Source organism: Mangifera indica, chromosome 5 (assembly GCF_011075055.1).
Source record: "Mangifera indica cultivar Alphonso chromosome 5, CATAS_Mindica_2.1, whole genome shotgun sequence".
Taxonomy (NCBI): domain Eukaryota; kingdom Viridiplantae; phylum Streptophyta; class Magnoliopsida; order Sapindales; family Anacardiaceae; genus Mangifera; species Mangifera indica.
In genome coordinates, this window is record NC_058141.1 from 14,585,345 (window position 1) to 14,605,590 (window position 20,246).

The 20,246-nt window shown below is 36.5% G+C and overlaps 3 protein-coding genes across 4 annotated transcripts; 1 reads left to right on the forward strand and 2 right to left on the reverse strand.

The window, feature by feature from the left end:
- The first annotated feature begins 262 nt into the window (after nt 1–262).
- On the forward strand, nt 263–3,386 carry LOC123216509 (putative kinase-like protein TMKL1). The gene is made up of 2 exons (XM_044636936.1): nt 263–1,764; nt 2,606–3,386. Exons 1-2 carry the CDS (start codon nt 363–365, stop codon nt 3,244–3,246), a joined length of 2,043 nt encoding a protein of 680 aa, XP_044492871.1. The 5' UTR covers nt 263–362; the 3' UTR covers nt 3,247–3,386.
- A 394-nt stretch (nt 3,387–3,780) lies between these two features.
- On the reverse strand, nt 3,781–8,791 carry LOC123216510 (probable pectate lyase 8). 2 transcript variants are annotated; one of them, XM_044636937.1, is made up of 8 exons: nt 7,969–8,790; nt 7,697–7,867; nt 7,460–7,495; nt 6,881–6,946; nt 4,846–5,488; nt 4,651–4,754; nt 4,431–4,569; nt 3,781–4,357 (listed from the first exon to the last, which is right to left on the reverse strand). In XM_044636937.1, the coding sequence occupies exons 1-8, from the start codon at nt 8,019–8,021 to the stop codon at nt 4,136–4,138; spliced, it is 1,434 nt and encodes a 477-aa protein (XP_044492872.1). In that variant the 5' UTR covers nt 8,022–8,790; the 3' UTR covers nt 3,781–4,135. The 2 variants fall into 2 exon arrangements, with proteins under 2 accessions (XP_044492872.1, XP_044492873.1); XM_044636938.1 differs by lacking the exon at nt 6,881–6,946 and having other exon boundaries at nt 7,969–8,791.
- A 2,378-nt stretch (nt 8,792–11,169) lies between these two features.
- Nucleotides 11,170–18,544, reverse strand: LOC123217013 (sterol 3-beta-glucosyltransferase UGT80A2-like). Its single transcript, XM_044637741.1, has 14 exons — nt 18,111–18,544; nt 17,572–17,759; nt 16,587–16,829; nt 16,050–16,161; nt 15,404–15,574; nt 15,172–15,235; nt 14,941–14,998; nt 14,663–14,840; nt 13,835–13,965; nt 12,316–12,418; nt 12,089–12,165; nt 11,906–11,953; nt 11,668–11,817; nt 11,170–11,537 (listed from the first exon to the last, which is right to left on the reverse strand). Exons 1-14 carry the CDS (start codon nt 18,289–18,291, stop codon nt 11,346–11,348), a joined length of 1,896 nt encoding a protein of 631 aa, XP_044493676.1. The 5' UTR covers nt 18,292–18,544; the 3' UTR covers nt 11,170–11,345.
- Between the last annotated feature and the right edge of the window lie 1,702 nt (nt 18,545–20,246).

Consider the following 20,246-nt stretch of genomic DNA (forward strand, 5'->3'; position numbering starts at 1 on the left):
CGAAAAAACAATACTTGGTGCCGTCCTGCACTAACGTAACAATCGAAGAATTTCTGTCTCAAAAAGTGTTAAATAGTAAAAGAAAAGAGATCTTCCATTCAAATCCCAAAGGCGAGAGAGCTTGAAGAGGCAAACACAATAATTTATATTAATATTCATAATTAATGATGAAGTTGCTTTCATTAACGTAAATGATGTAGTTTTGTAAAAGAGTCAAATCATGGTTAGACTGAGAGATTATATATCCATGAGTCAACACAGTGTCAGCTTTCCGGAAAAAGAGAGAACCTCTTCTTAGAACTCAACAGAACAACACTCTCACTACCAACTTTGCGCTCTCTCTCTTTCTCTCTGCTACTTTCATGGCCTTTTTTAAACTTTACTCTTCCTACATTTTCTTCTTTTTTGCCATAGCTTTTTCAGCTTCACTCACTGGGTCATTATCTTCGTCTTCTTCACGAGATATTGAGCTTCTCTTAGGAAATATCAAAGCTTCACTGCAAGGAAATACTGACAACTTGCTTTTGTCCTCATGGAACTTATCTGTGCCTTTGTGTCAATGGAGAGGACTCAGATGGGTGTTTTCTAATGGCTCTATTCTCTCGTGCAATGACTTCACTTCACCACAGTGGAATAATGTTTCTCTTCATAAAGACTTTTCTATTCACCTTTACTCTATTCAGCTCCCATCAGCTAACCTCTCTGGTTCGCTCCCTAAAGAGCTCGGTGAGTTCTCTATGCTTCAAAGTTTGTATCTTAACATCAACTCACTCAATGGAATTATCCCTCTTGAGCTTGGATATAGCTCTTCACTCACGGATATTGATTTGGGTGATAATCTTTTTAGTGGTGTTCTAGCTCCATCAATTTGGAATTTATGTGATAAACTTGTTTCTCTCAGGCTTCATGGGAACTCACTTTCGGGGGCTCTCCCTGAACCTGCACTGCCTAATTCTAATTGCAAGAACTTTCAGTTTCTTGATTTGGGTGGCAATAAGTTTTCAGGGAGTTTCCCTGAATTTATAACTAGATTTCCTAGTCTTAAAGTGCTTGACCTTTCGAATAACATGTTTTCAGGTTCAATTCCAGAGATTTTAACTGGATTGAAACTTGAAAAGTTGAATCTTTCATATAATAATTTTAGTGGGATGCTGCCATTTTTTGGTGAGTCAAGGTTTGGTGCGGAGGTTTTTGAAGGAAACAGTCCAAACCTTTGCGGTTTACCTTTAAGAAGTTGTAGTGGAAATTCTAGGTTGAGCTCTGGTTTGATTGCTGGTATAGTGATTGGATTAATGACTGGAGTGGTGGTTTTTGCTTCATTGTTGATTGGTTATATGCAAAATAAGAAGAGAAGAAGCGGAGCTGATAGTGAGGATGACTTAGAGGAAGGTGAAGATGATGAAAATGGTGTTAGTGTTATTGGTGCTGGTGCTGGAACTGGTGAAGGAAAACTGGTTCTGTTTCAAGGCGGTGAGCATTTGACACTGGAAGATGTGTTGAATGCAACAGGAAAAGTTATTGAGAAGACAACATATGGGACTGCTTATAAGGCAAAGCTTGCAGATGGGGGGACCATAACTTTGAGGCTATTGAGGGAAGGCAGTTGCAAGGATAGGAGTTCATGTTTGCCTGCGGTAAAACAACTGGGAAGGATTCGACATGAGAATTTGATTCCATTAAGAGCTTTCTATCAAGGAAAGAGAGGGGAAAAGCTACTCATATATGACCATATTTCCAATAGGACGCTCCATGATCTTTTATATGGTATGCACCTTTTTTTTTTCTTCAGTTCTTCTATTAAGCTTTTAACTCATTCGCAATAAAAAGGCTAGGTGCCTGGTCAAGATCTATTAACTTCAGCCTGGCATTAACTGATATTCACATCAGTGTATAACTAGTATTTCTTTAATTAGTATTGTTAATGGATACAGTTTAACATTGATATATGACTGTCTTATGCTAGATAATTTTTGCCATGCTGACAACATATGCTCAGTTAGTCAGTCCTGGAGTTGGTAAAGAGCATTAATGCCCGATGCTTGTACCAACTCATTATTGATCCATGGCCATCAACCTGACTAATAGTCCATGTCTTCACCACTTCAAGTGATCCTAATTTGGTTCCACCATTATTACATATGAATCAATTGTCCCTGATAATTAGTATCTAGAAATTATTTTTCACACGACTCATACTCAAATGCACGGCAGTCTCTTTGACGCATTTTATGCCAGGACTGTCAAATTTGTAGGGCAAACCTTCACTGTAGCAATGGTAAGCATCTCACTATGACAAAAATTTAACAAATTTGAACTGCACTTGGTCATAATGAAACCCTTTTAATTAAGGTACTGCTTAATAAATAGTACCAAGATTCATGTCCCTGAATGATTACATAAGAGAAAAAGAAAAGTTTTCTTCTTTCCAACAGCTGACCGAAAAGGAATATGTACAAGCTAATGATATGGAAAGTCTTTGCAGTTGTCATTTGGCCTAAATAGTTCATACTTTTTTTGAATGTTTGTATATATTTGCCATTTGTGAATTGTGGGCAAGGAATGCAGATTAGTCAGTGTATATTTTGTTTGACCTGCTTGAATGCAGATACTAGAGCTAGAAACTCAGTGCTGAATTGGGCTCGGCGACACAAGATTGCATTGGGTATAGCCCGGGGACTAGCATATCTTCATACTGGCCTTGAGATACCCATCAGTCATGGCAATATAAAATCCAAGAATGTGCTTGTGGATGATTTTTTTGTGGCCAGGCTTACTGATTTTGGGCTTGACAAGCTTATGATCCCTTCTGTTGCGGATGAAATGCTTGCACTTGCAAAGACTGATGGGTACAAAGCACCAGAGCTTCAAAGGATGAAGAAATGCAATTCCAGGACAGATGTTTATGCATTTGGGATACTTCTGTTGGAGATTTTGATAGGAAAGAAACCAGGGAAAAATGAGAGAAGCAGTGAGTTTTTAGACTTGCCGTCAAAGGTGAAAGTGGCAGTTTTAGAAGAGACAACAATGGAGGTTTTTGATGTGGAGGTTTTGAAAGGGATAAGGAGTCCAATGGAGGATGGATTAGTTCAGGCATTAAAGCTTGCAATGGGATGTTGTGCTCCAGCAGCTTCTGCAAGGCCAACCATGGATGAAGTTGTGAAGCAGTTGGAAGAAAATAGACCAAGAAACAGGTCAGCTTTGTATAGCCCTACTGAAACGAGGAGTGAAAGTGGTACCCCCTTCTGAGCTTACTTTTTCAACATATTCTTAAAATTATGTGGTATATCAGTTACTATATTCTCTGTCTCTCTATTTGATTAAGCGAGTAATTGTAGCGAATGGTGCAATGTTTTCAAATTAAAGTTATAATTTATTTGTCTTCTAAAGGGTGGCTCACTAAGTCCAATTACAATGTCCATGTAGAGACAGTGACACTAATCAAAATTTGAATCACCTTGTGGTTGGATCATTCAATTTGGCTGATGGTCATGAGGCATCTGGAGTGTTCTCAATTAGCCCCATCCACATGGGCACCACATGGCCATGAGCTTTGAGACAACATCTCCAAGTTTTAACCACACAGAAAATATTAACTGGTTCGCAGGTGAGCAACGCATCACATGCGTTGGGTCATATTCCCCAACATAAAAAACTCTGCTTGTATTTTGCACCAGGCCATCATTCCCCGTCATGTGCAATTTGTGTATAGCCTAATTCTGAAGCATTGTACACTAGGAGAAAAATATCCATAATTACAAGGCTCAATAATTAGAAAAAATATTTAAAAAGAAAAAGTGGGCTAATTGTTGTACCCAAGTAGAGATTCCTTTACTTACGGGATGGAGAGATTAACTTCTTCCCGTTAAATTAAAGTAGAAGAATAAAAGTAGATACACACATAGAATTGGCCTGAAACAGGCATACTTCAGGAGAAACATAAAAGAAAAGTGAACAACACTACGGCAGGTAAAGTATGCCGAGGTCGATCAATGGCTTATGACAAGTGAGGCCATTTATATGAGAAGACATATGGCAGCTGTAAGAAAATTTTGTGCACTTGTCAAAGATGTGCATAATGCTATAAGAAGGAAGATTTATTTTGACGGGAGTTGTGGTGTTGATAGGATTGAGAGAATTAACATTGTCTACCAACGCGGCAGGACATAGCACCAGCGCTAGAGGTAAGAGCGCCAACCAAGGAAGAGGATTTTGCCCCTAAGCTTGATGCCCTTGCATAGCTGGCAGCAGATCCAGCTCCCGATGAAATGAAGTAGGCTCCATTCAGCAACAGATCTCCCTCTGATCGCCAATTCCAACTCTTCCATACACCGTCTGATGTATCCACCCTCTTTGTTACCTGACCACATTATCATTAACACTCACCATCTATTTTATATAATAAATAATCTTATTTCTATTAAATTAAATACCTCCTTGGCAAAGGGATCTGAGGGGGCAAGGTATCTGTTGCCCTGGCTGTTAATGGTGGGATCAGCACTTCCACCAATGGCATACATTTCCCAGTGTGTATAGTCATTGTTCACCACGTGGAAATACCCATGCCTGCACCTGCAATTAAACCCATATTTTCTCAAGTCAATTTAAAGCATTTAATATAAGAGTTTGTAATGCTCAAACTAGATATATTACCGTGGCATTCTCTGGATAAGACCTTCACCGAAATGGTTGTAGGCGATGGTCACTTGCATCTGCTTGTCTCTTGTATACGAGTCACTGTGTCCCAATAGCATAACCTGTATAATTTATCAGACGATGAAACCTTAAGTTCTCCTATTCGGTAATTTCATTAATTAAAAATTTTCTATGAGGGTAAATATTAAATACCTCGTTATGGTGGGTGAAGTAGTTGTTGGAAATAGTAATTGCTGTTGAGGCCATTATAGCATCAATAAGACCATCAGCACAATTAGATAGAGAATTGTGGTCAATCCAAATATGGCTTGCTCCAAAAATTGAAATGCCATCACCATCAGCCATTGTCCTCCACCCGTAATGGCTTGGGGAGCTTCTCACCATGGCATTGCCAGTTGGTTTACAATCATGGATATGTATACCGTGAATAATGACATTGGTAATGTATTGAATGGTGATGCAAGCCCCATTAGCAATATGGACATTGACACCACGACCATCAATTGTCTTGAAGCTATTCATTATAAGCTCTTGCTTGAGTGTGATCGCCATGTCCTGTTTGAACACAATCCACAAAGGCCTGTCTTGGATGACAGCATGACGAAGTGTGCCTGGTTTAGGATCAACAGGATTATCATCGCTAGAGTCACTTACAACATAGAACTTGCCATCACGGCCACCAATGGCATTGCGCCCAAAACCAATGGCACAATCAGCAAGATGTTTTCGGTGCAAATGCCATTTAGGGTCACAACGCCAACAATCATCGATTGGGTTTCCAGTTTCACATGAAAAATATCCTAACCTTCTTCTTTCAGTACTATTACGAATTGACCTGATAAATTCCAAAAATACTCCAATCAAACCTTTTTATTCGATGAAATACTGTAAAACATGTGATCATTAACAAAAATAATAACATGGTAACATTGACGGGAATTTATCACGATAACATTAATTTGTTTCAAAGTCATAACTCAATGTGGGGAATTCAATTTCATCAGTCCGAAGCATGCTGTCCCTGGGCTGGCCATGTGATTTGGTGAGGGAGATGTCTACGGATAGATGTATACGGTTCATACGGAAAGCTGGAAGTCCACATTTCGCTATGAGAAATTAATGCTAAGGTGGGAAAGACATCCGTTTCTGGTAATTTGTGAGTCGCTGGACTATAAAAAGGGGCACATTGATTAACTTAGTTATGTCAGTAAAACAACTACTAGACCTATGATTTGAGGTTCTTGGACCTCTTGGCTCTTGACAGGCTGTAAAAAGAGAGCATAATTTAAGCAGGCTATCCCACAAAATACCAGATATAAGACATGGCATGTTATTATTGTTTACATTACGATACTTATTCACATTCTCTTTTCTGTGTGGTTGTGGTACAAAGTAATTAGGTAAAATCCATCACAAACTCATTCGATTTCAACTAACTAATAAAGCAATTTAGCACCTATAATCTTATGCAATTATAGCTAATAGAAAAGGTCAAGTTATCATAAACGGATTCCCATGCGGGATCTCCCAGAGAAATGAAGACAAGCATGGGCTTCCAGAGCTACAATATGATATAAATGGCATCTTTTTATATAGGAAAAGTTCATTCAGCCAATAGCTTTACAAAGGCAATAAAATACGCCTGTACAATTAGATAGAATAGAAATCTATCTAAAGTTAAATGAGATTGGCACAGGCATAAAAAGTCGATGTTCTTAAGAGTGATACTTGGACAAGGAAACGAATAGGAGAAAGAGATAAATTAAGAGCGTAGTGTGTCGATCTCAAGACTTGGGCATGTGGGTAAGAGCTGGCAGCAAGATAACAAGAGTAAAGGGATTGCAATAAGTGAGAACATGGCTAGCTGATTCTTCAAAATACAAACGGAATCCATTCATAAATAATAAATCAGAAAGGGCCCTGGTTTATCTGACAGCCGATTTGTTTCGCCGTCTTTTTGACTGAAACTTGTTGGGTAAAGTAAAAATTGACTCATTGATAGCAAATTTGTAACTTCTACCCACTCACATGAGAAAGACGCCTATATGTACAAAGGACGTGTCAAAGACTCATTAAGGCGATATGTTAGGATCATGTGATGCCTCATGTAGAATATTATTCTAAACTATATTTAATTATAAAAGACAATGAATAAACAAAAACGTAATTAAATAATAACCAGGAATCAATCATTTTGTTTGATACGGAGAGAAAGAGAGGGACTCACATGTCGACCATAGCAGCCACCTCCTCTGGATTATCAACAGCGTGCTGGCTCCATGAATCATCCGAACTACAAGTAAATGAACCAACCGGGAGTTAGCTATTTTCTTCCTAATTAAATTGTGGTAGATTAAAAAAAAGGGCACCGTCAAGAAGTTGGCCCGAGAATCTCACTTGGCAAACTAGAGGTAGTCCCCATCAGCGAAAATGCGGACGGAGTGTTTTATGTGGTCTATTAAATGACTAATCTAACCTTTCCTCAGGATATTTACAATTTTGAATCTATCGGTATCATTTATACGTGCGAAAGGAACTGAATATTAGAGGGTGATTTCGTACATAAAAAAAAAACTATTTGTGTCGCCGTCAGTTGAGTGTGCAGTCAACTATTTCTTTTTTTTTTTTCCCACTCGAGGGTTGACGGATCACTGAACGTAACCGACTTAAACAATTCATAATTTTCAGATCAGACCTCAGGGCTTAGACAGTGCAACAATAAACAAAAAGAAAAGGCCTCGCCAGAATTAGTTGCCAAACGATCTCAAACTGTAACGGTAGAACTGGTTGTACGAAATTACACTACCTGTCCGCTATGGATGTATTTTTGGAGTTCAACAGCCTGATACAAGAAAAAACAAAGATAACCAAAAACACAGTAAGCTTTCAAAAAACGAAAATAAGCTTCCACTTCATAGAGCTTTGAGGAAACGAAATAACACTTTGACTTAGAAATGTACCACGAATTTCGAAAAATTCTTCGCGTGAAAGAGTAGAAAATTTTAACCGACTAGTTTTTCACTGAACTAGAATAATAATTTACCTATAGTTTAGCTCGTGCTTCACTGTCGATGCTTTAACGCCGAGAAATAGACATAGAATCAGTAATGCACATACAGAACTTATCCATCTAGGAGAAACCGCCATTGTTGCTGCTTCGAAGCACAACACTTCCTCTCTCTTTTTCTTTCTGTTCCAATAAATGATGCTATATCTGTATAAAATAGAATCAGAGAAGATGAAGAAAAAATGAAACAAAATTGAGTCAAATAAGAAGCTCTGCGAAAGCCATCTTTATATAGTTGAAAAACGTACGGTCTAGCCAAGTGATGCCTAACTCCGTTAATCAAACTCTGATTCTTAACCATGGTTAGGTTTAATTAACCTTACTAATAACCACATTCAACAACTTCCCTAACTGCCACTAACTGACTCTCTTTCTCTTCTCCAAAAAGACTTTCTCCTCCCACGTGTCATGTGTGTCGGTAACTCACGTGCCTCCTCCAGTTCTACCACAGCATATCCATTTTTAACTCCCAAAGAGACAAAGAGTCACTTCGTATACTCGCTCAGACATGACTGCCACGTTGCCACGTGAAGAACTGACGATAAACTAAATTTCAGATCACTGTTCGAATTTTGATGGATTTTAAAATAAGACAGTCAATGGACAGATGTCGTTTGAAAGTACGGTAAAATGTGTTCCATAAAGACTGAGAGTACACCATTTCCACCGGTTAACTGTTTCTAACTGAAAAGTCTGAAATTGAAAGAAAATATTTCTCATAATCCAGTAACGATAAAACAAAAATATCACATAATTTTTTTCATAGGGTTTAAATTGTGGTATGTCAAAAGACGTGGTCTAATCTACTTCACCAATTCTCCTAATTGAAACTGCCCCAAACTGCAAAACTAGAGAGGAGGGAGTTCTAGACCTAACTAACATATTTATCGACTTATAAAATTTGAAGAGCGCCACCACAAAAACATACACAATCAGATCACATGGCTTCTCCCTGCTAATCAAGCCCCATGCTTACCTTCCTCTAATTAATCACCTTCAATTAATTATAATTATACACTAATTATAATTTTAAACAAAGAATAAGCCGGCGGCGTTGTCTTCCCTAAATTTATGATTGTAATAAGTTTTAATAGGTCAGAGACTGAGATAAGGAACGGATTTTGTTGAACAAAACAGCAACTCCAAAAGACAAGTGTAGCTGAAACAAACAGTTGATGTGTGAAAGATAGTGAGAAGAAGTGGAGGATTAGGTCTAGTCATATTAGTTCCACAAAATTCTTCAGACGTTAGGAGAAAAAGGTAATTTTAATGGAGTTGTTAAGGTCTGATGATACATGTCTTTTTACTGCAAAAAGAAATAAATACACCAGACTGATCATGAGTTGCTTTGCCTTATCTTTTATTTACTAATTTTGATTAATTTTATTAATTCATAGCTTTCCTCCTCTTATTCCGTAGATTAGATGATATTACTCTATTAATTATTCTCCAAGAGAATCATAGAATGGACGTAGTTTTAATGATACCCCATCTCAACTACTATCCAATTCATTTCGGTTACTTCAGCTACTATCTTAAGCTTCAATTTCAATGGCTGGATTATTCTTTAACTATGAATTTAAATAGTGGGAATATTCGAAGTATCAGACGTGCCAAAACCTCCATCTTCGTCCCTTTTTGATAATCCAGTTAAATTCTCATCAGCCAAAAGATAGAGGAATCATGTGCACATGTGTGAGAATTATCTTGTATGCTACAATTAAAGTTCATTATCAAACCAAAAAAGCCAGTTTGATTGTTGCTTGCTAGCTTCCTTCTGATCTCTTCTAACTTAAGCCTGACATCGACAACAACTGAATTTATAGTTCGTTATTTTACTTACACGTGTAACGTGTACAATGTGTTTGAGTTGTTTTATCCACTAATATGAAGAACCCACGTGGAGATTTTCTGAATAGATGCCAGTTGCCCTCACTATGAGACATCCCATGTGGGCTTATCGCTGGATGACTGTGCAGTTGTGCTTATTTTCTTCATAATTGGGCAGCTGGCAAGCACTTGGCTGAGGTTGCCCCAGATGGGCTTATTCTCTATTACTGTTCTCATTGTGCTCCATTGGGCTGATGGTGGACCATTGGGGCCTTGTTCAATTGGGCTGTGCTGAAGTTTCAATTTACAAGTTCAATCCCATGATCCACAATAGAGGGAAGGAGAGCAAAGTGTTAATAAAGAAATATCAAAACAACTAATATGCTCAATTTATCGTCTATATTGCATGACCCACCTTTCTTCAACTTCATACGATTCGACAAAAACCTAACTTAACTCTTTCTATTAATTTATTTTGATAATTCTGAAGCTCAAAAATTCTAACGACGTTGACACAACCCAATACTTTCTTTTCTTAGCAACTCGCACTCCACATTCTATTTACCACAAATTGATATCTCTATATTGTAATTTAGCTTAACATATTTACTTCAAGCAATACTTATGTCAATCAGAGATTCAGGTTGCCTTCTTTATGAATCAAACGGCTATAACTGGCTGGAATGTGATTTTAATCCTCCCTTTGGATATGAATGATATTATAATTGAAAAATATAAAAGAATTGTATTTCTTGCATGTAAATTCATATATATAGGATTAGTATTTATACTAGTATAAAATGAGATACAAAAAATAAAAAATCAAAAAATTAATTTCTTGATTATCTCATCTTTGTTATTGATTTATTAATCTATGAGATTGATTAGTGGGATTACTTGATCTTGATCAATAATTGATTGATGATTGATTGTTTGATTGATGATTGATAATCTTGATTTTCGTTTGATTGATTACTTACGATTGATTGATGATATATTAGATATCGTCAACAATAACATTCTAAGTTATCATATGTACATTTGAGACAATACCTTTCCAACTCTTTGCGCTCTTGGAAGGAGAAACTGCCCACTCAAGAATAAGACAGTTGGCTGTAAATCTTAGGTGTGGTAACGAGTCTAAAAATCAAATTTACCCTAATCAACTTATCAGGTAATACCTTGCATGGAAAGACAAAGGGTCTACAAAACACCTTACATTTAGGAGGTTATTTGGTTGACAATAATTATTAAAGTTACTTTATTTGATTTGTAATTAGTGAAATATTAAGCTAATTTTTCAGTGCCATTAATAACGCATGAATTAATATTAAACATACTCTAATGATCACATAAGAGACTTACCATTGTATCTTTAATTATGAATTTTTTCAAATAATATTAAAAATATTTAAATAAAATAATATATTAATATTATTTTATTACCAATCAAAGACAATAATTATTTTAAATTATTAATTTTTATTAAATATTATAATAATAATCATTTATAATCAATAATTAATTAATCTATGCTAATGATAATATTTTATTTTGATAATAAAAGATTTATAGAATGAAATACACCTTTAGTATAAATAAATAAAATAAAAGAAAGATGAATGAATGTTGACTTTCAATTCTGCGAGCAGGGACATGATATGAACGTATGACAAAGGATTCACAAGAAGAGGTAGGGAGTAAAAATCACTGTTGTGGGCATTTATCTTATTGTGATACACGACAGGTGTACAGTGTGTAAATGATGTAAGGCTGGAGTATGCATTTATGAGACTCAATAACAACCAAAACATCTACTAATGGAGAAAAGACTTGATGGTTCCGACGATGGCTCTGCCTCAACCTTCATCTCAGGTTTAGTCTGACCCTTCGAACGAGGATAATGCTTAAAAAATGCTCTTACCGCTCCAGTTACTCCATCCTCTTTCTCCATGGCCTTTCCCAGTTCAACTGCACGCTCCTTCACCTGTCATATTCTAGTCTATAAGAACTGTAGCATAACTTTCACATATCCTAGAATCCAATAGAGGAATATGACTATGCATATATACTTTACAATACAACAAATCAGCAAATGTATAAAATTCAGCACTAACCTCTGGATCTAGCATGAATTTTATTGCATGAACCAACTTAGCAAGTGAGAACTCTTCAACTGGGATGGGTGGGGGACCTACTCCCCTGGCATGTACTCGCTCTCCCCAGAAAGGTTGGTCACCAAAGAAAGGTACAATGGTTGTCGGGCACTAAATTTCAAAAACAATGCATCAAAATGAGACACAAAACACATCAGACAGAATTAAACCGTGCTTAAATTAAGTTGTCCACTATTACCGCTGCTTTAAGACCCGCAGCAGTTGTTCCAGCACCACCATGATGAACCTTAAAGGCATAGTATAGAGAAATAAGAGCTTGGCATCACAAACAAAACAGGTTGAAGCATAGCTTATGCTTACTGAAAACAAGGAATATTGAAAGAACATAAGCATTATTGAAGCTGCTCCAGCATAGACTTACCACAGCCTTGCATTGTAAAAATAGCCAGTCATGGGGGCAATTGTCCAACAAGTAGACAAAGTCCTTTGGTTCTGCCACTGGAAGGAAATAAGATACAGCCAATTATATCTCAGCCCCATGCAGTAGACCAATGTAGTAGGAAAAGAAGAAGGATGAGAAGAGACACATAAGGAGAGAGAGGTAAAGGAACATATGAAACATATGAATGCTGAATTAAAATAACTTACAGTTGCCAAGGCCACCCCAGCCTTTGTTAATGATACCCCTCTGTTCAGTTATTTCCAGTGCTTCCACAATTATTTGGGTCATTTTCTCCGGCTCTTGAACTGGCTGAGAAGAAAAAGGGAAAGATTAAATAAAATAAAAGAAGTGAACAGGTGATATAAAAAATTTACTATTCAATTCATTTGAGGGATCCATTTCACCCTCGACTACACCAACTTAGGATGGGACTTCTATTTGCAAAGCAAGTTAATGAAACATGCTTGTATGATGATATCTGGATCACTGCAATAACCATATATAAGTCTTGAAATAAAAGAGCATTTAGAAGTTTATAACATGGAATAATTCAATTTCCACAAGGGGGAAAACAAATGGGAATAAGTTCCATTATAACCCCCCAACCAAATAAAATTTATGAAAATAATTATGCCTAACCAAGCACTACTTCAGGGGGTGATACAATCTAGACAGTAGGCATCAACACTTTGCATAATTATAACATATCACAGTACAAGAAATAACTTCAAATCTTTATTTCATATAAAGTCATCCTGCTCCCCACTTGAACACATTCCTAGAAGGATGGCAACTTCTCCCTTCCCACATAAAACAGTTACCAGCTGCACCTAACTCAAAAACATCATATACCACACAGAAACTTCTTTTAACACCCCACCTGTCTCTTTAAAAACCTGTTTTCTATGGATATAGCAAAGGCTTCTTAAACTTGAAGGGAGAAGTACAGCAAAACAAAACCCCACGCACACTGGTAACTTGTCCACCCATAGCTGATTCCTCAAACATCTACAGTCCTAAATTTCTCCCATAACAGAAAATAATAACTAGAAGTCTACAAATTAAAAAAGATTTCCATTCCTGCTCAAGATTCCTAAAGAATTTTTAAACCCTCATATCCATGAATTAGATTAGACAAGTTATACATGAATTAGATTGGATCAATAAATGAAAAGAAAAAAACTGTCCGTGTTAAGGAAAAATGGTAACAAATTCAACAGCATGCTAAACTGATTATAAAAACATACGGTAGGTAATAACTTAATTTAATCTCGCTCACTTCCTTCAAATAATTGTTAGAAAGTTATGCGGTTATGCCTACTTTTCCTACATTTATTTCACATGTTAATACTTAAGTTTCATGGCAACACGTCCATCCACAAAAATTCAAGAAAAAGTTCTCATCACAATCTTACCTTCTGTAATATACAAGATTGACAAGGGAACAATATCCTTTGCACCAAATTTGAAGACCTAAATCAGTCAACAATCTAAGTTTTTAAAGCCACTTGATGCTGAGAGAGGTAAATATAGGATCCCACCTCAATCAAGGATTAAGGCTTTATGGGAAGCAAGAAGGCTATCCACTAAGTCGTGTAGGGCCATCATACCAAAGAAAGTTCACAATTTAATAATGTTCTCAAGAAGGCTTTACTAATTTCAAATAGTTATATTTCATAGTAAAACAACAAATACATTATGAGAGTACTAAGAAAACAAACTCACAAGGCTACCGAATCCAATATAAATAGGCTTTGTACCAGCATCAAGCCATTTTACAAGTGATTCTGGAGGTTCATAATTTGATGCAAGATCAAGGAAGCAAAATCCAACCACATCAACTTTTGGCCCCCAGTCTGCATCACAATTAAAAAAAGGATGAGAATCCTTTTTCCACAATTCAGTCGAGTAAAATGTATGATAAATTAAATTCAAAATTGCCATACTTCACTGAAACTTGAAGACAGCAAAAACCTCAATAACTTATACAGCATAGCAAAGTTCTTAAAGACAGTTACCCATGAATTTAAAGAAGCACAAAGATAAACCACACTCCACCCAAGAGAATATGGAAGAAGTGCCACCCAAAGGATCAAGGAAAATAGAAATGCACCAGAAACTAGTTCGTCCACCAAATCTATAACCACACAAGGCATATGGCCAATGAAAGCATATCACAGTTAAAAAAGGAAAAGAATGAGAATGGTGGCCCCTGTAAGTCAACAGTTAAAGACCATAAAATTGCACTTACATCCCAAAAAAAATTCAAAATTTCAATTTTCAGTGATAAAGGTGGCATGGGAGGAGAAGGGAGAATGATACTTGGATCATCAACATCAGCCTCAGATGTTTCTAATGATTATAAAGATGGTGAAACTACAGTTCCAGGTCTAAAGAACTTAGTCTTAAAATAACATATAGAGGTTCTCTAAGGCACTTGGTTGACTGAGAAAGTACATACTGATAAAGAAACTCTCATTTCAAAGCTATAAATGCCTATGAAATGAGCAATAACACTATCTTGTAACACTCCTCAGAAACTAATGTAACAACCTTTTGGTTTAGGAACAAGGTGAGGACTCCATATATATCCATGCGGAATATTAGAATCGGAACCCTGGGAACCGCTCAAATAAGTGACAGGCCGTAGCTTCAGCTTTTTTTTCCTAACATCATTTATCATGTCCCGAATTCCAAGCCAAATCATTGAGTCAACAATTTGATATGATAGCTGCAAAAGCACATAGGGAAAAAGTCATACCAGAAACTTAAGTTTAAAAGAGGAGCTAAAAGAACATTATGACAAAGAGGACAGAACTTGATGGACTTACTCGATATCCAGCTGACTGCTTGACACGGGACAAAGGATGCGGAAACTCACTGGTTGGCCTGGAGGAAAAAGATAATAGATTGTGCAAAGCAATTTAAGATTCCCCATCAAACCATGCATTAGAACAACTAACTGAGACAAACAAGAATAAACACACGTTGTAAAACCGAAAACTTTATAGATATTAAGCAAAACTTAATAAGCTAGATTCCATTACCCAAACAAGACTTACGTCCATGGCATTGTGAAAAATATATGAATGGGTACTTTTAGTGCCTCTGCAACATGGGTGTGCCCTAAAGAAGCAATTGACAAGGTTAGGTAGAACTGTGATCAAGCAAAAGTCAACATAAGTTTAACTCTCTGTGATAAATGACTGATAATGAAACTAGTATGATCTCTTCCCAGTTGATAAATGCTTGCTTCTCCATCATATACACTTAAGAACGATGATAAAACATTACCGTATGCTGGGGGATTAGCAATGATTGCATCCGCCTTAAAGGGAATACCAGAATCTAAATCAGGCTCTTTGCAAGCTGGAAGTAAAGAGTTAATGATTTCCTTCATCTGATTTCGTTGAACGGGTATCTCGGAAGGGCCTGATGGCAAGAAGCCCTTGTTTTTAACCATATCTGCACAGAGAAGTGGAAAACCATTAACTGAAAGTACTTATTAAAAACTATCACCAAATAATCTTAAGGCTTGCTCAAATAGGCTGCTGCAGTATCAACTCCAATACAAGAGAAAATAGCCAAATCTATGATACTATATAGAAATATTGTATAGTATTGAAAACAGAAAATGCCCATTGCATGCAATGCAGTACTTATGCTTTATGTCATGAGGTCAATCTTTAATATATGTGTATATCAAATGCAAGCATGGAAAAGCTATCATTCATGCTTATAATGAAAGAAAATTATTCAAACTAGCAGCATGCCTAGAAACCCAGTTGCAGCAGCATATGCATCAACCACTTTGTGCAATTTACCAACGCATTTAGACCACATATAGTAGATAGAAACCACTCCAATAAATATCATATACATAAAAAAAACCCATACAGTCTAAGCATTTATACTAGTAGATGGTCATATAGGTACTTACAACCGGCAAGAACTTTTGGATCTCCACCTAAAGGATAGAACTCCAACCCAGCAGTCAAGACAAAATCTTTGAAATTTGAATGAGTAGCTAATCTAACACGATGACCATAGTCCTGCATAAAATATCCTGGTTAATCAAACTAATCTGTTGCATAATAGTTTCTTGAATTGCAAAAAAAAAAAAAAAATTCCTGTTCCAAATTCTCAAATATCTCTCTATTGACAAGAACTAAGCACAAAGCTGTAATAAAAAAAGTTATATCAGAACAAAAGAGCAATACCGACATAGATGAAAATTTTGCCAATAACTTGAAGTTTTCTTTATAGAAAAACTCAAAAAACTATCGTCTGCATTCATGGTCCTGACATCTATTGCATACAATGATAATTATTTATTCTATTAAAAAATTACCAAGTAGAACTGTAATACCCACCTCTAAAATTACAAGCAATGTCAATTTTCTTAAAAGAACAAATACAAAACTAGAACTCAGTTGGAAAAATGGAACAAAATATAATGTGAGAACATTCTGCTAACCTGCAGACGTTTGCCAATTGCAATAAATGGTTGTACATCACCACGAGTGCCAACTATTAGTATTACTATTTGCAATGGTGGTACATATAGATGGTCTTGTAAATCAAGGGGCTCTTCATTAACAACTTCACAACATAAATTTTCAGACGCAGCACCAAGATCATCAGGTTCAACATCTCCAGTAACTTCGAATTCTACAGTTCCATCATCTTTCACAGTAGCTATTCTGTTCAACAATTTAATCTGCACAAGTTTGAAACTATCAATAAATAATAAAAACCCATGCAAACAAATCTCAAAGAAGAAATAGCAATGCTGTCAAGTCTAACAGTTACAACCATGATGATGGCAATGATGCAAATCACGGTGACAGCCAGAACAAAAGTAGTAACAGTAATGTGCAATATACAATAGGCAATGCTCAGCAAGGCTTAACTGTAATCCCCTTCATGCGCTGACACCATTTATTGATTTAGATCATTTATATAGATCTAATCAAATTTATCACAAACAAGTCCCCTGTAGCAAAATCAATAACCACATACAAGTACACAACACTCAAACATTACATTTAGGCACGTCACTAAAACCCAAAAGGTACTGCCAAACTAAACCTACATAACGTCAGCCCTCAAACTGAAGCTTTTTAAGCATTAGATGAGCCCATAAAACAGTCACTTTAGTCTTCTAATATGCATCAATCATAAAAGTCGTTCTATGAACAATATTCAATATGAAAAGGACTCCCTATATTCAATTAAAGACAAAATTAAATCAGATATCACAATTAACCCTTCATTCAAAAAGCTTAGCTCAAATAGAAATCTTATGAAAGTTCATACATTAATTCAGTATTAGTTCGAATATGAACAAGTGTGAAAAGGGATTCTGATTAAGCTAGCTAAAACATCTCAACCATTGACGAAAAAATGATTCACAGATATTAAAAATTTGAGGCAGATTTCAATATACACTGGCACTATACCTTCTGCTTGACAGAAATCTTGTTGTCAAAAATTTGGGCTGCCTGTTCAGCAAGAATACTACGAGATCTGTGACTCTCAGTTTTTGCTCTTTCCAGCTTAAGCGGACTTGAAACTTGCTCCTGTTTCTCAGCGCTTGACAACTCCATCTGAGGACTCTTTACCTTAGGAAGACTTTTCCCAGAATTTCCTAAACAAAGAAAAAATCAGATCATAGATGGGAACCCATAGACAGACAAGAAAATCTTTTACAACAACACCTTGGACTTGCTTGTCGATCGTATATGCAGTCATTTTATATACTAACTTTTTTACACGATTATTATCACATAAACGTGCATGTTCAAGATTTGACGAGTAATACGTAATTTCACCAGCGTCAACAAAATCAATCAATTCCAACCACTCGTAGGTCTAAAATTCAAATATTAAACTATACTAAAAGAAATACAAAATAAAGAGAGCTTCACAGCTCTGTCTTGGAAACAAATTTCTCAGAGACCACATAAAAGCGGAATTACAAAGCCAAATTTTTACCGACCCGAAGACTCTGCATGTCCATTATTTACGGAACTGCCACTCGCACTCGTCTCTCTGCCATCCACTTCTTTAACTTCGCTGCTACTTACAAAGCCAATTCCGCGCTCAAACTTCACAGAAAGTTCACTTGAACTTGAAGAAGCAGAAGAAGACAACCTTAAATTCTCTTGAGTCTCCGCCATTGGCCTGATGCCTGATGCCGCCCAGCTCCCTAACTCCAGATGACCCCTGAGCCTGATTCAGACCTTGTACCTTCAATTTTTGGTAAATTGTATGTTGGGATTGTCAGAGAATGACGAATATTTTTTGAGAGATTTTATTTCTCAGAATCTAATTATTCAAAAGAGAAGGCACGCCCGATGGAGTTGGTGAAGGGTCTAGAATCTAGATGATGCTTGCGGTTTTATTTTTTTCTGTTCAATTTTGCCTTTAAAAGATACGTGATGCTTATGGAAAGTAATCAACCGTGGGAAAGAGTGAGGGCATTTTCTCAGTTAAACCGTATATTATATTATGTGTATCTATTTTTGGGTATATAAATATATATATTTATGTACTCAAAGTAGATACATATAATTTGATTGATATTAAATATAACAAACTGCTTACGCTAGTTTACGTAACATTTTATTTATTTATTTATTTTTAGTTGATTATGAAAATAGTTAAATTGAGAAATGCATAAATATTAATCATAAACATTTCCACCAACTATTAACCATTTCCAAACTTATGAAGCTTAATTCATCGTTTATTTTAATATTATTATAATTTTTAATATATTTTTTTAATTATAATTTTTTTTACATCATCATATTTAAATATAAGATAGTATGATTCATAGAACTCTGGTGGTCAAGTCATGTGAACGTGTGGTTGAGTGCGCGCAGTGCGCCAAAATATTTCGGACGCACTAACAGTGATATCTTCTCGGAAAAGTCGGTGCCGACTTTAGGAGTGCTGGGTGATGCCACAATCATGACCGTCAGCTTGTAGTGGGCCATGCTGATAGGCCAGTACGGTCTTGATTGATTTTTAAGTGAGCTCTCTTGCTAAAACCAAACACGCACGCATGTAACAACTATGCACACTTTGCCAGCCTGTGGATGCAAGAAGGCCAAGCACTACAAAACAAACTATAGACTTATTTGATCTTTTACATCACAAATCTGAAAAACATATTATACTGGATTTTGAGTCTAGTGGATCACAGATAGATATGCTACTGTGGTTCCCTCTACAATCAGCCTGCAGGGAGAAACCTATTCCTAAGCTTACTGATGACACCAGAGACAAGCCACAAACAACTAATGATGCCGTGAACGATGATTTCATGCAATCACACTATTTTGATGAAAATTCTTCAACTTTGGAAACAAGGAAGATGGTCGATTAAAGAGGTCTATTTTTGCATGAAGGTGGAAACTTTTTTGAGGGAAGATCACATGTTAACAGTTTGGAGCACATGAACAGTTTTCATTATGATGATTGCTGCAAAACTAATGCATCTGGTGTTGATGCATTTTCGTGCGAAATGAAATTCTCTAGGGGTGTGTATGGTCGCTACATCCTCTGCGGTTGATCCCAACCTTTTTGTAAACATTGTGAGGGAGCACCCCACAAACTTTGAACTAGACAAGACTCTATGTGATCACTTTGCTGTGGACCAAACTGCAAATAATCAACATTGTGATTTGACTAGTGCAATGATAGGAGGACAAGGAAGTAATGTTCCGTGCATCGAGGACTCTGAAGTGGCGAGCTTATTTCCAAAAATTAGACTGGCCTCGTCTGATGGAGGTCCTCCGGCTGTTCCTCTGCCTGAATCATCCAATGGTCTAGTTTTCCTTGAACAAATACAGCTGCAACCTGCTGCATTTCAACATAGTACTGATCTTGGAGAACCTAATCTAAAAGTATCTGGTGATTCATCCCTGTCTCCAGTTCACTATTATGCTGACTCAAGCTCACATTTACATAACAGTGACCTCCACACTGTGTTGCAGAAGCCAACCATAGATATTTCTTTGAAGAAAGAGAGTTCTCCCCTTGACAGGGATTTTAGATATCACACGGATCAAAAGGTTGAGAAGTTTGGATTTGAAGAATACGTTTCTAAGAAGTCAACTGTAGATGT